A 16,782-nucleotide genomic window follows, 5' to 3' on the forward strand; every position below is an offset into this window, starting at 1 on the left:
ACTCCCCTTTTAGGTGTGCAAAGGAAACCAGATTGACCCCTGGGTCGTCTGCACGTTTGCGTTTGTCAGAGTCAGGTGTAACTGCCTGCCCTCCAAGTAAGTAGGCTAGATTCTCTGCAGTGTCTTCCGACTCATCAAGGGGTCCCTGGCATTGCACCTGTAGTGACGTCATTTTCTTCTCCAAAGGGGCACCACCTGTCAGACAGCTTTAAATCGGTTGCGTAACACACGCCCTGCAGTGCGGGGGCAGGCCCCTGAGCTGCAGAGGGGCCCACCTCAATACCGCACTCTGGCCTGAGAGCTCCAGATTAAATCTAAAGCGGGTGCTCCTCAATGTACCTTGCGGAGGGGGGGGCCCTCAAGTTTCGTGCTTTACATATCGAGACATCCATAACTTGACAAAAGTGATTGTCAATTGGGAGGTAGGTAACATCCTCCTCTTCCATCCAAACAGTTAATGGGGCGTAATTTTAAGGGGCCACTGAGATTGTCGACACATTACCTTGCAAAAAAGTAAGTTAAGAACGCGAAAGGCACCGATCTGTATGCTGCTGGAGCTGCGAAGAAAGAGGGGGAGATAGAGGCTGCGGGGATCATTTTATGGAGCTGCATTGCCCTGTTTGGATGATCTGCTTTGGTCTAATTTTCCTAAGGACTCATGGGAAGTGTAGTTTGTTTTGAAAAACATCATTAATGTAAAAGGTTGCAGGTTATTAAAAGTGAAGAAAGATGCAGCCTAAACCTATCCTCCGGGTGTTGATAGAGAATTGTGTATCCTCTGCATAACTTTTGACTGCAAACCAAGGGATTGCATCTATGCGACTAAGGGGCGACCATCGATATTTATGTTGGCCTCAGTCATTGACTTCTGAGTTACCCCACAGTTAATCTATTGCGCCTTCGAAGAGAACGGTTTGAGGGATAGAGCTACTTTATACCTGGATGGAGGAAGGAAATCAGTGTAAGGTCCTGCCTTCTTTCCTGCTTCACACAGGCTTTGAGGAATAATTGGATGAGAGACCATGTGGAAAGCAACAGAAATCTAAAAGCCTCACAGTAGCTGATATTTCCTTATCTAGTTTTTCTTCCATATTGGCAAATACTGCAGACTGCTCTCTTCAGATGCCCGAAACCTACTACAGGAAGATAAAAAAAAGTCTAGAGGGACACGTGTTGGCTGTATGGAGATGTACTAATGAAGATACCAACATCTGTTATATATGAACATATTATGTGGATTATTGGCTGTAAAAAGAATCTGAATTGACATTGATCCTGAACTGATGCTTTTGGATTAAAAGTGGACTAAAACAATATTTTGTTGCAATCTTGACATTTCATTTCTCTTTGAGTGCTCGGATAGGAATTTTGCTGCTCTGTGCTCTCTTCTTTAAAGAGACTATTGGGTTGAATTGGTAACCGACTCACCTCTCCTGGTAGCATCAACGTTACTATTACTATTTAATTTATCCCGAGACTTAATGCAGAGCCCCCTGTGTTTTCTTTTATTCCTGGTTACCACATCTATTCTATCACAGAAACATGCCCGGCTTGCCTAACCTCTGTCATTTAACCATCTACATTAAGTGTATAGCTTTGCTATTGAATTGTAAAACACTATTTTCACTGCTGCTTGACATAGACTAGAAAAGTAAAGAACGGACCCAATGACGGCAAAGTCTTTTAACGGCTATAAATTCAGCACACAGAAGCCAGTGCTCTTCAGAGTACTTGTAAACTTATGACGAATTCAGAACTGGACAGTTTCCAACAAGTAATGTGAAGTTCAATCAGAATCCAAGCAAACCGTTTCCACCACAGAACCCTACAAAAAGTCAGTCTGGCTCTTCAGGAATGGAAGCAGTTTTGTGAAACAACTTTAATCATGCAACCCGTATTGCTGATGAATTTCTATTTCTCTGAAATGGTGCATATCCATCGCTGAGAACGGGTATGGTTTCAACCTTCCATCAGACCCTCCTTTATTTCCTAGACCTTTGTAAAATCCTTCTTAATTTCTTGTAAAGTTTGAACATTGTACCTTTTTGTGGCAATTGAGCTACTTTCAAAGAAGAAAAGAGCCTTTCCAGTTTATGCCAAGATTGTTTTTGAGGTTCACAAGACGTGGTACAATTAATAGCTATTTTCTGTATCCCAATCTGATCACTTGTGGAGTCTTTCCATGTGGTTAGTTACTTTGGTTCGTAATATGATGGCTATGCTGCTCTGTCTCTGAATTACTGAAATGAAATGAAATGAAAATGTGATTTGTAGAGCGCTGCAGCTGCCCTGAGGCGTCCAGGCGCTAGAAACAGAGAAAGCCCTCATAAGGTTACTTTGTTAAGCATTAAACAGGTGAGTTTTTAACTGTTTGCGGAAGCTGGTCAGGTTAGAGTTGTTTCTCAGCTGCAGAGGGAGGGTGTTCCAAAGTTTGGAAACATTGTACGAAAAGGAGCGTCCTCCTGCTCTGGCTTTACAGATTCTGGGAATCTTGGCTAGAAATGCCGTTGAGGAGCGGAGGGTCTTGTTGGGCCTGTAGGGAGAAATCAGGGAACAGTTTATGTCTGGGCCCGTTTCCCAGAATGTCTGGTGGGCAATGCGGAGTGCTTTGAATTTTATTCTGTCCTTGACAGGTAACCAGTGTAAGGTCTTTAGGCCGGTTTTTATTGAGGTCCTCCGAGGGATTCCCAGCAGCGCCCTGGCAGCACAGTTCTGGGTGCGTTGAAGCTTTTGTACGGTGTAGTCTGGTGCTCCCAGGTAGAGGGCGTTGTTAAAATCCAGACGAGATTGGATGAGGCCCTGTATGATTATTTGTTTGGCCTCGAAACGGAGGAGGGGAAGGACTTTTTTGATCACCCTAAGGAGGCCAAAACAAGTGGCTGATATCTTGGTGGCCTGTGTATTGAGGCTCAGAGATTTGTCGAGCCAAACGCCTAGGCTTTTGATGTTGTCTCTGGGGGGTGGGGCCACTCCCATGCTTGGTGGCCAGATCAGCTCTATGGTGGCAGGGGAGGCCGGGCCCAGGAGCATGAGCTCAGTTTTATCATCATTGAGCTTTAGGCATGAGCTCATCATCCAGCTCTTTACGTCTTCCAGGCAGGCCGCTAGGTCTGGTGGTGACTGGAGGTCGCTCTTCTGTGCAAGGGAAACCACCAGCTGGGTGTCGTCCGCATAGGAGATGATATTGACACCATGCGGACGAACAATCCCAGCCAGTGGTCTCATGTATGCATTTAAGAGCGTAGGGCTTAGAGAGGAGCCCTGCGGGACTCCGCATCCCAGAGGACGACTGGATGAGCGGGATGTGCCGTTGAAGACCTGAAAGGTTCTGCCTGATAAAAAAGATTCAAACCATGTCAGGGCATCTCCGGTCACTCCCAAGTCGGCAAGGCGGGTCAGCAGGATTTTGTGGTGTACCGTATCAAATGCGGCACTTAGATCGAGGAGGATCACTGCCACTGACCCTCCTCGATCCAGGATCCGTCTTGCCTCCTCAGTTACCGCCAGTAGGGCGGTCTCTGTCCCATGTTTGGCTCGAAAGCCCGTTTGGGAAGAGTCGAGGAGGTGGTTTTCCTCGAAAAACGTTGTCAAGATGGTATTGACGTGTTTCTCCAAGATTTTTGACGCCCATGGGAGTAGCGAGATCGGGCGATAGTTACTGGGGTTGGCCGGGTCAAGGGAAGGTTTTTTTCAGTAGAGCGCGCACCATAGCGTGCTTCCATGTCGTGGGAACTGTCCTGCTTACTATGGAGGAGTTCAGTAGATCCAAAAGAATGGGAAAGATAGTTTTGCTGGCCAAGCTCCATGAGCCTGGAGGAGCAGGGTCGCATGGGGCCATCATGTTTGAGGCTAGTAAAGTCTTTTTCCAGTACCTTCCTCGGTTTCCAGATCTATTAGTCCAGCAGCTAGGACCGAGTCTTCAGTTCTCTCTAATTTTGGTGATCCTGAGGTCATTGCTTCTAAAAAATGGTTTATATGCATAATGAGAATAAAACTGGGCCATCATGTTTGAGGCTAGTAAAGATTGAACCATGAGGTAATATGATTACAGGAGTTGCCTTTGTTTTGGGGCATTTGAGGGAACCTTTATTATCTTATACACTTCTTTAAATGATGCTCTCTCCTTCCTGTCCGGGTGGATTGTGGTCCCATTCAGTAGTCATTGTAGCCTGCGTATGACGTCGCCTGAAGTATTTTCTTTGAAGTTCTTGGTGGTGCAAATTTAACTCTTATTATAAAGCTTCCTTCTATTAACGCTGTACTTTACTGGGGCTTGCATTTTATCTTGACCTTGCTCCTGATGTACCCATTAAACCTTTGGCCTTATATGGTTTAAATCTTTTTATTAAAAGTTTAGCAAATCCAACAATAGCTTCCACCTACATCCACAGGCCGGTAAGGAGGTCAATATGATGATAGTCGCTTGTGGATGAAGTGAGGCAAGGTAGGAGGAGAAAAGTAAGATTAGAGAGGAGACTGAGTAACTAATGGTGGCCTTTATTCCCGTGAGGGAGACCTGCTCTCTCATGGGAGTTGTTATCTCATGGGAATACATTATTTTGTTGTGTGGCGTGAGATATCTCGGGCAGGTACGTTCTGAGAATTCCGCTGATAAAACTTGGGGAGCTACTATAGATTTTTTATCAAATCGGGGGAGTTTAGGCATGAGGCTTACCATGATTTTCTCCATGCCGACCTCCTCTCATAATTTATGTAACCATTCCACCCTGGTTGGGACTCCATCTGTTCCCCACTTAGAAAGTAACCCCAGCTTGGCGGCGCCCAGTGCCAGAGTGATAGCTCTCCCCCCGCACAACCCATCTGTGAGATAGGTGACATTGCTATCAGGCAATATTGAGTCCCAGAAGGATTGTATTTTTGGACAGTGCCATAACATGTGTAATAGTGCCTACTTGTCCACAGCGACGACCGCTGGCCTCATATGACCTAATTTGCCATGCTAAATCATCAAGAATACAGCTTTAGCTGAGGAAACTTGTATTGACTTTTACAGTGACAAAATGGACCTGATTTGGCAGTTCGAGCTGAATTGTTCCGATGAGGAACCGGGTCAAGACTGAATTGCATATGGCTGGCTCTAAACTGAGGTGGCATGGTGAGCAGAGGGAATGATGGATTCAACCCAGATCTGTTGACTGGGGATAAATGTTTGATTTGTTCTGCATTCTGTCCATCAATTTTGTGTCTCTTACTATGAACCTTTTTACCATTTGTCTACACTCCCACGTTAAGATTTACATTTACTTTAAGAAATTTTGGTTCTGGTTTTCATCATAGTCCCTATGCTTTTCAACTAAAGTAACAATACACGGTCAAGATAACTTGAGCTTTGAGACTGTAGGAAGAGCGTATAGTGCTGTTTACACTCAGTTTGTGACATAGCTGTAATATTTCACCAGTTGATAGAATGGCTAGAGCAGCAGTTTCTGTTCTCTCAAAACGTTACTCTGAAGGTGCTGTGGCTTCTGACAGTCGTGCTTATTAAACCAGACCACAGATCCACCTAGGAGTCCTTTCATAAGCACATCCCAATGATTGCCAATATTGTCAGTCTTTGTGTTAGGTTAATAAAAACCAATATACAGGTAATGGAAAATAAAAACACATGATAAAATATCTTAAACTTTAGTATATTATATGTACGGCATTAATGTGGGCCACTCCTCTTGCTTTCTGCATGCATCCTTCTTTGCTGCATCTGTGCTGTCTGGTTAAAGCTTGGTTTGACTTACTTGGATTCCTGACCCATGATGTTAGTTTTAAGAGCTGTGAAATCAGACTACCACTTGGATAGAAGGAAACAAATAAACTGGACGATGGGGTGAGTTTTAAGGCCGAGCAGCAGCACGCGTGTGCCGCTCGCTCTGCGAGGCATACAGTAGTCGAGTATGCTGTGTAAGCCTCTCCCACTCTCTGCCCATACTTTTCATTGGCTGGTGTCATTGTCCTTTGTAAATGCTGGCTTCCGGTTCATCATGAGGCTTGTTAGTCCTGCCTTGTCTCCTCTTTTTTAAAATTTTTTTTTAGGACCCATAACGACTGGACCTTTTACTTGGATCGTTACAGGGCCTGCTTTATCTAGGGGATGAGCACTATTTTTGGTATTGCCACTGATGGGGACAATTGCAAAAAAAACTATTGATGGACAGAATGCAGAACAATGTCAGACATTTACCCCAGTACAGAGATCTGGGCCTAAATCCATCGTTTTTTTGCTCACCATGCCATTCCAGTTTGAACCCACCCATATGCAAATCAGTCTTGACCCTGTGCCTCAAGGGAACAGTCCAGCCTGTACTGCCAAGCCAGGTCTTCCCTGGACTGGAAACAAGCATCCTAGGACCGGTTTCGGGGTTTCACCCTTCTTCAGCCAGGATAGCTTGATTCCAGTGGCATGGAGAGCACAGGGTCAAGACTGATTTGCATATGGCCAGGTCTAAACTGGGGTGGCATGGTGAGCAAAAGAATTATGGATTTAACCCAGATCTCTTGACTGGGGGTGATTGTTTTGATTTGTTCTGCATTCCGTCCATCAATTGTGTGTCTTTTACTGATGGGGACAATGGCGGCTGTTTTTTGGGGAATTTGCGTAATGATCGTGGCACCCGCTTTAGGGACTATGCGATTATTTTCAATTTTCTGGGACACCGCGCTCTGTCAAATATATATTTTTTACACTTTCATATTTAGGGCGGTGCCCGCTTCAGGGACACCGCACTCAGTGCTAAAGTTTAAAAAAAAAAAAAAGAAGGAAACAGAGTGCGTTGTCCTTAAAGCAGCGTCGCGCTCAGTTTTAAAGTTAAACATTTGCAATGCAATAAATGCTTGTTACTATGGTAATTTAGGTACTCGTAGCCCTTGCTGTCCTTTATTCACAATTCTGAGCCACAGCTTTACATGTTGAAAAAGAAAATTGGAACCGAGCATGGCTGTAAGGTTGTGGAGCTCATGCTAGTGGGCAGCAAATTGCACATGCAGAGCGCAACGTTTTCTATTCTAGTAAGTGTGGTTAATGTTCTGCTTTTTACATACAACCTATCCAATTTGTGATTGGATATTTTTACCTGTTTTGCTGCCTTTGCAAAAAACATTGTTTTGTGTTGTGGAAACATTGTTACAAATGATGATTGCTCTGTAACCTTTTTGGCGGTGAAAATATTCAACTTTTGCACATCTATCTTCTTGCTATCAGCTAGTTAACTGTTCCTTTGGAGATATGTAAAAATGATAGAGAAATGTCACAAAGTAAATCCGCTCTATTTTGCGTTATTTTGAATGTAATTGCTTGCATTTTAAGAAAGCAGAAAATATTATGTTGTTTTGATAGGCACTGGTGTGCCTCGCCCTAAAGTATGACGAAATGCATGTCAAATTTCACCCTAATGTCACCACAAAAGCATAGGACGTGGATCTCCGCACAGTTGACAGAAGGAATCCATCTAACCGAGCTTCCCGAGTAAATCAAAGCTTTAGAAGTAACCTTGAAAATTATATTTGGGATATAGTATTGGAGAGGCTACATCCTTCTAATTCCTTTACTTTCTTTTTTTGTGTGATATTTTTAAGGTGTTATGTCATATCTAAAGTTTCATAGTGAAACAAAACATATATGTAACCAGATTGAGGCACAACAATTCCAAGAGCAGTTTTTTAGGTCTCGCCTAGCGATGCAGCGCATGCGTAGCTCACCTTGGCGAGATCTATTGTCGTTTTGTCTGCCGAAGGGGGATAGATGATGGGCACGCATACAGAGGACAGATGTGCACGCGTACAGCAGTGGCTCGCGGCGTTATCACAGCTCCTGCTTGCTCCCTCCCTGTCTCTGAGGCCCGTTCTGCTTTCATTACATGCCGCTGCCTTTATCCTTCTCTGTCTCCATCAAGCCCCTATATTTGCTTCCTCCAGATAGACTGTTGCCGCGGTCTCCACAGCCGAGCTTTGACTCGCCGTCTTGCAAGAGATTTTAGTGAACTTGATCCGGCGCCTCTGCAGCATGTATAACCGGTGACATCGTTGCGGAAGAACGGATCCAGCCCCGGTCCGGTCACTGGATTCGCCAGTGCTAAACCAATGTGTATATTCCTTCTGTATGTTCGTGGTATGTGTGCAACGTGAGCAGAGCCAAAGGGTAGATCAATGCTGTAAGCGTCGGAGGTAAAGCCACAGCCAACTTTGACTGATATTGTCTGCATTGTTACTGCACCAGTGTCAGTTTTTAGTTCGGGAATTTTGACAATCACCCTTGAAACTAACCCACAGACTTAACTACGTGTAATTCCAATGTGGTGAGTGTGCACTATAACAAAACAACACAGATTCCAAAGGAAAGGCTGCGCCTTCGAAAAACAACAGTTAATGTTTTGTGATAAAGTACAAATGTGAAATGGGTATACTGCCAAATAATCACTCGAACTTGCGTTGCCACGCTTTCGAATGCACTGATTGCTTTGGCTGCATTTAAAAAAACAAAAACTGTGTATTTAGGAAATCGTTTGAATTTGCGTGGGTGTTCACGTGCTTGCTTCGGAGTCTGCGCTGTTAAAATAAAACATCTGGCACGCGTCAGCTCTTTACGACCCTGTTTATATGCTCAGTTTTGCAGCTAGTGTTTTTGGAAAATCAACCATTGGCCGACACAGAGCTTTAAATTATATCATACGCCACTGACAAGAGGTGAAACAAGCATTTGCAATGCAATAGGTCTCGCATTTACGCGAGTTTAAGCTTTTGCCATTGTAAATGACAATGCCTTTTATTTGTTTTAAAAACCCAAATAAAAGGCATAGCCATTTAGAATGCCACTAGGTCAAACTCGTGTAACTGTAAGACCTATTGCATTGCAAATGCTTGTTTTTAAAATGTTGTCCATGCCTGTCCATCAACCCATGCGTATAAAATACCATGCTGGTCTAGTAGTTTCTACCTACTTCTTTCTTTGCACTTGCTGCAATCCCACGACCTCGGATTTGACATATTACATTCTTCTTGCTACTTATATCTACATATATAGATCCCTGCTTTGAGGCTATCCAACAAATCCCAAATATGTTTCATTATACAATTTTATCTTTGTCTTCTACATATCATATTTGTCAAATGCGTAGGACTACATTTGCTTTAACATCTATGCAGTGCTGTGTATTGTAACTGTCACCGGTATAAATCTGATTGTAACGGTCTGTGGTGGTTGTTGGTTTTCTCTAGTCATAACATTCATTTAGAAAACCAGCTGTGGCAAAGCCAATAGTCCTTCCTTTGTCAACTATGGACTGTGCCAGTGGCTTTTAGCCACACAGCAAATCATCCATAATATTGTACCACATGGTTAAATGTTGGGGAAGAAAAAAAACGTTTGGTACAGCAGTCCTTTTTTCGTTTTTAATTACCGATCCAAGTTGCATCGATAACTACCAAGAAAATAACATTCACAAAAGCATTATTTTTTTTAAAAGTGGGCTTGAGGAGTAGAAACAACACTGGGAAAGTGGGCGTGAACTTCTAACAACACAGTAAGGGTGGGTTGAAAAGCCAAAACAACACAGAAGTGGACATGAAATCAATATGGAGGTGGGAGCTAAAGGAACACAGGAGGATGAGGGAAAGCGGCCTGGAGGGTACAGGTGGGAGCAAACAGATGAGTGCAAAAGGCAGAGGGCGGGTAGAGGAAGTTGGACAACTGCAAGGGGGAGAGACCTACAGAGACAGCTTGAAAATACAAAAACTATAACTGAGTGTCATAGTACTTGAGCAGTGGAAGCAGCAATCCCAATCAGTGAAATATATTTTAAAGAGGCAATGCTTCATGGGAGGGACAAACAAATGATTGACATGTTGGGACGTGGATAAGAAGCAGGCAAAAGAGTGACTAGGGAAGCCAACCAATGGTAAGCAATGGAAGAAGGGGTCAAAGCTCCTCTGTTCTTTGAAAGCCTCAGTATGCCTCCCAACAGACTGCGCATTGGATGGTAATCATATATAGGAAAAAAACAAAGATGATTGTCATGAACAGACGGTGATAAATACAGAAATTGAGACTTGGTCACAGCGGCAGGAAAATATCATTGTAGAACTGAAATGGCGTGTGTCTTTTACTTTAGGTGCTAATTAGGTTTTGGAAGCGTTTGTTATGATTACCTTTTATATGATCCTTCTAGTGTTTCTTTTGGATCTGAGTGAATTCCATACAGTCTTTATCAGTCCAACCTTTGAAGTAGAGCACCTAAAAAAACAAGCATCTGCAATGCAATAGGTCTCGCGTTTACGCGAGTTTGAGCTATTGACATTGCAAATGACAATGCCTTTTATTTATCTTTTAAAAACAAAAATAAAAGGCATTGCCATTTGCAATGTTAATAGCTCAAACTCTTGTAAATGCGAGACCTATTGCGTTTTTAATGCTTTAGTCTCGACTCATTACACGGACTCCAGGCGCAGCGTGGAGGGGGGTTTGTTTTCTTTTCTGTATGTGGTCCCGCCACTCAGAAGAATTAGGCAGAGGGCCTGGAACTCCTGAACCCCCAGCCCCCCTCCCGGTTCCTAGTAAGAAGGAAGGGGGGTGGCAGAGATCAGCTGGGAGGGTAGCCCCTGATAGGGTGACTCAGACGCGTTCCGAAATATTCTGACTAATTTTAAAGTTCATGCACTGTGACAAACCAGGGACCTCTCGTTTAATCAGTCTGGGACGTGTATAAGAACACACAGGGCCGAGAGAGCAAGAGAGGTGCGGGTCGGTGGGGGGGGGGGGGGGGGGGTTGGATTTCGCAGTATATGCTGTATCCTCCTGGGCTGAGGCAGAGACACTCCGTGATTATAAGTAACAGAGCAGATATATGCCTCCACCTGAAGCACTCCTAGAAGCAGAGCAAGAGTGCAAGTCGCGGGAAACGCAGAAGCACATGAAAAGTCTGGGAAAACTAAGGAGAAACGGGCAGACTCGAAGAGTTGCATTAAGACAGGAAGAGCAGAAAATCTGAAACAAGGAGGAAGGAACTGACAAAAGAAACCAGGGACGTAGAAGACAAAAAGAAAAGAACAATTGGCAATACTGAAGAAAAGTCAAGCAATAAATATTTAGAAATAGACAAAAACGAGACAAGGGCTAAAAAAAGAGAAGTACAATACAAGTGTAGGAAAAAGCAGAAAATTAGACCGAAAACGAAAGTGAGACGGACAGGGAGAGGAGAGGCATGTCCTAACGTCTAGTCGCCCCCTCCGTTTTATTGTTCAGAAATTCAGATAACATCCTAATCTTTTTAAAAATAAAGGCACGGAAACCTGCTGCATAGCCAATAGGTCTCGCTTTTGGGACCTTATAAGTATTTAGTTATGCAGCACAATATCCTTGGTGCAACAACATCAACTGTTGCATGGCTAAACACTTACAAGGTCCCAAAGGCGAGACCTATTGGCTATGCCAATGCTTGTTTTAAATGTAATTGAAACAAAAGCCAACGTAGTGTTAGGAAATAGAAGGGGGCTGTAAGAATACGCGTAGCAATGGTGAAAGGGTGTGCCTAATTGTGGCTTGAAAGCGCATATTGAGTGAGTGGCAAATCGATGGCGCGGTTGATAAGAAGGACTCTACCTGGAACTGTATGAAGGTGGCAAAAAGTCATTAGACGGAATGTTTCACTTGTGTGGGAACGAACAAAGCAAGAGGCAAATCGATGGCGCCATTGATAAGAAGGTGCTTTCCTGCCATGTAAAGAAGTTGTAAAAATCGCGCAGCATGTGGCGAAAGTACAGGGCGTCTTGCTTTCGGTGGTGAATTGGAGGGAGACAAGCTGGTGGACACATACTATGTAAAGACTTGCAAAAGGGACAGCTAACAAGTGTGTAACGCAGAGCTACAGACAACAGCGGAATTGCTACAAAAAATTAATGTTGCAAGAAATTAATCCAATTTCCTAAATCTAAAGCGCATTGCTATAGTTTTCCCTTAAAAGGTTCGAAAATTTTTCCCATGTATGTTGTATGTTAGGCAAGTAACGTCAACCACTTTAAGTGCAGGTACAAATGACTGCATCAAACATCTCTAGAAAGAGCCTACCTTTTGTTTATGTATTTTAAAAGTTACACAGATGTTGTACAGTGTTGCACGAAAGCAAGCAACAGTAATCGCGCTTTGAGGAATATAAAATAAAAATAATGTTTATGCGCCCGTAAGTGTACCCTAATTTTCGGTAAGCCCCCGCCAGTTAGTAACCCAGGTAGTGTAGACCCACAAACTGCACCGAAATATCGTAAACAATAACTATATATGTAAGAATACCCGTACTTGGTTTGACAGGCAAGAACTATGTAAGCCAATGTTGGGTAGATTGACAGAAGAGTTCCTCTTGTTTAAGCAAGCTAGATGTTTGGAGCCCTATCTAGATGTGATTCAGGTCCCATGGAATAGGACTCTGTACATTCAGTTTAGGTTCGGCACGCTCCCTGTTAACTCCTATATGCCAAAGTGGCATATAGCCGAGAATATGACAGAGCACTGTCCGTGCTGCGCAGCGTCGGTGGAGTGCATTGCCCACGTCCTCTTCGCTTGCCCTGCATATGCTACAGCTAGGAGCAAGTGGTTAAAACCAATATGCAGCGACATGGGCACTCGCGACTACCGGTCCGCTCTGCGCATTCTAAAATCTGATCCTAGTATCCTATTTTCATGCGGAGTGGCTACGTTTTTAGGCCGAGCCTGGCTAATTAGAATCAGAGCTACACGAGGTGTGACCCCAATGTAGACAGTTACGACTTCTCATAGGTGTATAAACCTTATACTATACTGGTCTGCCACTTAACTCTCAAAATATTAACTTTTATATAGATAGCACTAGCACCTTAAATATTCTTATACACTGCTTACTATGATTGATTTCTCCCTTATATGTACAAAGTATCCTAGAATGAAATCTTTTTATGAAATTTGATTAAAGCTTTTAACTAAAATATGCTGCTATTAATTTTATCTCATGAGACTTTTAAACAACCCTCTGTACTACATTTATCGTACAGATTTTTTTAATTGCATAGATGCTGTTCGATGCTTTTGATACATGCTGTTGAATAAAGCTATTTGAAAGTGAAACTTAATCTTACAATTCATAACCGTTAGTTACTTGCACTGTTTTATGCCTCTGCAATTTTTGTGTAGCATATTACTTTTCTATAGTACATACTTTCACCTGAGTTGCCCTCATGAATACATAACCAGTCACGATTGAGCGCTCTGTAGCTGATGAAGGCAGTGCAATGGTAACATATTTCAGTTGTGATTATGATTCTGTGCAGGATTCTGTGTGTGAAGGAGGTATATTGTTGTCAAAACACATACCACATACATCCACTCTACTTCAAACATAAATACGTAAAAGACATTGTCATTTACAATGCCAGTAGCTCTAATTCTCGCAAATGAGAGACCTATTGCATTACAAATGCTTGTGTTGTGGAGCATTTGTTTTTGAGGAGTAGCAGGTAGTCTGGAAATTAGAAGGTATTACTAATCTTCTCCCAAGTTTTCTGCTGGTGTTCGAAGACCTTTGTTTTAAGAGAGCACCAACAATCATTGGTGTTTTGATCTTCAGGGCTAACAGCCAAGAAAAGGGCATCGGTATAAAATGTGAAGGGTAGTGCAGTCAAATAGTGCTCAAAAGACTTTGATAGGAAGGCTGTTGAATGATCGGATGTGGTGATGGATGGCTTTGGTGCATCTTTTGTGGTATTTTCGAAGAGTCAAAGTAACAGTAGTAAGTTGCAGTTGGTACAGTCAGGAGGATGGGTTGGAAGCCTGCTAAGAGGATGAGCTTGAGGTTGCTGTAGATAATCTGTGTGGTAGTTGAAGTGTCAGGTAGATCAAAGCAAAGCGATCCAGGAACAAGTTGCCCATAACCTTTGTTCTTTTGATTTGTGATTAGGTTGGGGACCACAAAATGTATTGTGTGTGGTGACGATAGAGAGGGAACAGCCAAGATGTTTTCATGTTTGTGTGATTATTGAGGCAGAAGATGTGGTGGTATGTGTCCTGGAGACTGGGGTGAGGAAAGTCGTTCAAAGCTTTGTGAATGTAGGTTGAGAAGTAGATAATGGTTGAACCAAGTTTGTTTCTGAGAGTCCTTTTGGATTTGTGAGAGCATTGCGAGTGGATATTGTACTATCATCTAATGATATTGTGGAATCGAAGAGATTATGTGGTGGTTAGGGCTCTCTGATGAACCGAATATCTACCTTCAGTAAAGGAGATCTGAAAAGTGGGCAGGGTGTTTGTGTGTTTGTGCCCAGTGTGCCTATATGAGTGTGAATGAGTATTAAGGGATGAAAGGGTTTTAGGGAGGACAGGAAGTGTTGGATGCTGTGTTTGACATGTATGATTTGGTTGAATGTATTTGGTTGGGATGAGTTACGTAGTGACTAGTACAAGAGGGTGCAGGAGGTAGAATGAGTAAATTTAGTTGCCACAATGCAGGCAAGTGAATTATATAATTGTATTGAGCAGATTCATTGTAGAAAGCAAAATTGAGTAGACTTTGGTTAAGGAACACAGTTGTAGAGTTGTTGCCCTTTCACTCAGTAAGAGTTTCTTTGTGGGATGATTAAAGTGTTTTGGGTGGTCCACAGACTAGAGACTTAAACTATAGGAGCATCACACGTTTTGACGTCATAGTGATTATTAGTGAAGCAAATTGCTCTGACAGACTTTTTCTGAAAAGTGTCTAGATGCATGACTTTAGTTTGCAGCAATAGACACAGGCTTTTGAAATGCAATTCATTCATATCCAAAAGGCTTTAAGCTATGGCAGATGAGGGCCTGGTAATGCTAGTTTAAGGTAATAGTGCATGCACAGTGGGGAACTTGCTGGTGAAGTTTAAGAAGAAAGGAATCCTCTGTCCCCAGAGGTCTCAATTACTAATGTGAACCCAGCAGCGGAGTAGGGAAGGGGAGGACTTCAGAGCGTTTAGAAATCTTTTTGGGAAAGTAGTGCACAATCCGTATTCACTTTCTCCCACAAAGTAGACAACCCATCAAGACAAATGCTACTTACTCTAAGCTCCAAAATTGGAAAACACCTTTTAAAGTAGTGCTTAAAACCTACAAAAGGGATGCCAGTGACAACTGGTTCGTTGAAGATAGTCTAATGAAGGTTAATTGTTTGCGTATTTTGGGTCCTCGGCGGTTCATCCATATGAGCGGAGGAGTGTCGCTTCCTCCACCCTGCTGCACAGAAAGCGTGAAAAATAAAATACTAATAAAATGTTTTTATTACCATTTTATTTTTTACTTTCTGCCAGCAAACTGAGTGTGTGGGCAAAGCTAGTGCATCACTGCTGCTGATTGGCAGCAGTGAGGATTGGCCACTTCACTTTGAAGTGCGCATGTTGGTTTGCCCAGCTAACTTGCTACAGCCAAGCAAATGTGCAATTCAAACCTCTCCTACCCAGCTCTCTTAGACAGTTGGGTTGCAGAGCAGGCGCAGGCCTCCAGTGCCTTTCAGAGCGTAGAGCCAGCCCGCTCCAGCCAATCCAGATACTTCACTCTTGCGGTTTAACAGCATGAGAGCAGCATCTTGATTGGATAGGGGAGTTGGCTGTGGGACCTCGCACTCAGACTGGAGTCAGGATCAGCGAGTATATGCTGCAGAACATAGAGGATGACATCGGGGACTTGCACTGTAAGGTAAGTGAAACTTGTTTTTTTTGTAAATTGTTTTATGCTCGCCTCTGATTTAAAAAGTCACCAACTGCCACTGTTTTGGGTTGTTGTTTGATTTGTTTTTGCAGACTACAAATTACTCTTGGCTAGAGTAGTCTGTAGGAGATATACCCGTGTGCATGGGTGTATTGAGCACAGGACCTAGCTGCAGACCTGTCCCTGCACGGTGCACGGAAATGGACATGCTACTTTCAGATTTTAAAAAATATTAAAATAAATCCACTGAAACAAAAACGCAAATGTTAGTGACGTTCTAGTCAGGAATTGTAATCATGTAATTTACATGGTTTTTTTAACTTTAGAAATTTATTGCAGAAAACAAAGGGACGTTATAGTTGGGTGAAAATGTCAGTTTAAATATACCATTTAATACAAACCCCACTAAAATTCACCAGTTATAGTTACTTCTCATAAATTTAACTTGCTCCCTAAAATAACTAGCTCTGGCTCCGCCAGGTATATTGGGGATAAAGTACCCACCATACATTAGAAGGGTATTGCAAGTCCCAGAGGAGTTACATAACCATATAGAGGAACAAGGCGGAAGGCAGAGTTCCTTTATAAGGTCGTAGAAAACAGAGAAGTGCAATATCCTTATTAATGCCAGGGTGTACTTAATTCCACAGAATACATGGTCAATCATAAAGAATAAAAATAAAACCTCTAGTGCAAAACTAACTCCGTGGTATCCTAGAATGCTAAGCCCTTTTTTGGCTATAGGGGGGTAGTTCGTGCTTAGGCCTCCATAACCTTATTTCCACAAAATGTATCCATGCCTAATTTGCGTCCTCTTTTTTCAACATCTGGGGATTCCAAAGAGACCCAGGGTTTGTGGATTCCCCTGAAGGTACTATGTAAATGGCCAAAATATAGCACAACTTGGGGGAATTGGGGGGGAAAATTATAAAGTGCTCCACAAAAAAGCTTGTTTTTCCCCAAAAAATGGTATCAACAAAAGGTTTGCTCTGCTAAGGTCAGTTTCCCTGGCTATAAGGAACATGCACAACTGAATCAAAAAGCATTTTTTCAAGGCATATGCGCTGCAGATCACACACTAAGCA

General features: G+C 42.9%; 1 protein-coding gene across 2 annotated transcripts in view; it reads left to right on the forward strand.

Annotated features, from left to right (window-relative positions):
* UBE2V1 (ubiquitin conjugating enzyme E2 V1) overlaps positions 1 to 16,782 on the forward strand; it is a 128,488-nt gene that overhangs the window by 17,901 nt on the left and 93,805 nt on the right. Inside the window, exon 1 of one of the 2 annotated variants that reach the window (XM_085619153.1) lies at positions 5,014 to 5,116. The exons of the other annotated variant lie outside the window; for it this stretch is intronic. Coding sequence (XP_085475279.1) covers positions 5,059 to 5,116 — 58 coding nt within the window. The 5' untranslated portion in view covers positions 5,014 to 5,058. Of the gene's footprint in view, positions 1 to 5,013; positions 5,117 to 16,782 lie in introns of those variants that run through there. 2 annotated transcript variants of the gene reach the window in all.

Source organism: Triturus cristatus, chromosome 7, assembly GCF_964204655.1.
Source record: "Triturus cristatus chromosome 7, aTriCri1.1, whole genome shotgun sequence".
Lineage (NCBI taxonomy): Eukaryota > Metazoa > Chordata > Amphibia > Caudata > Salamandridae > Triturus > Triturus cristatus.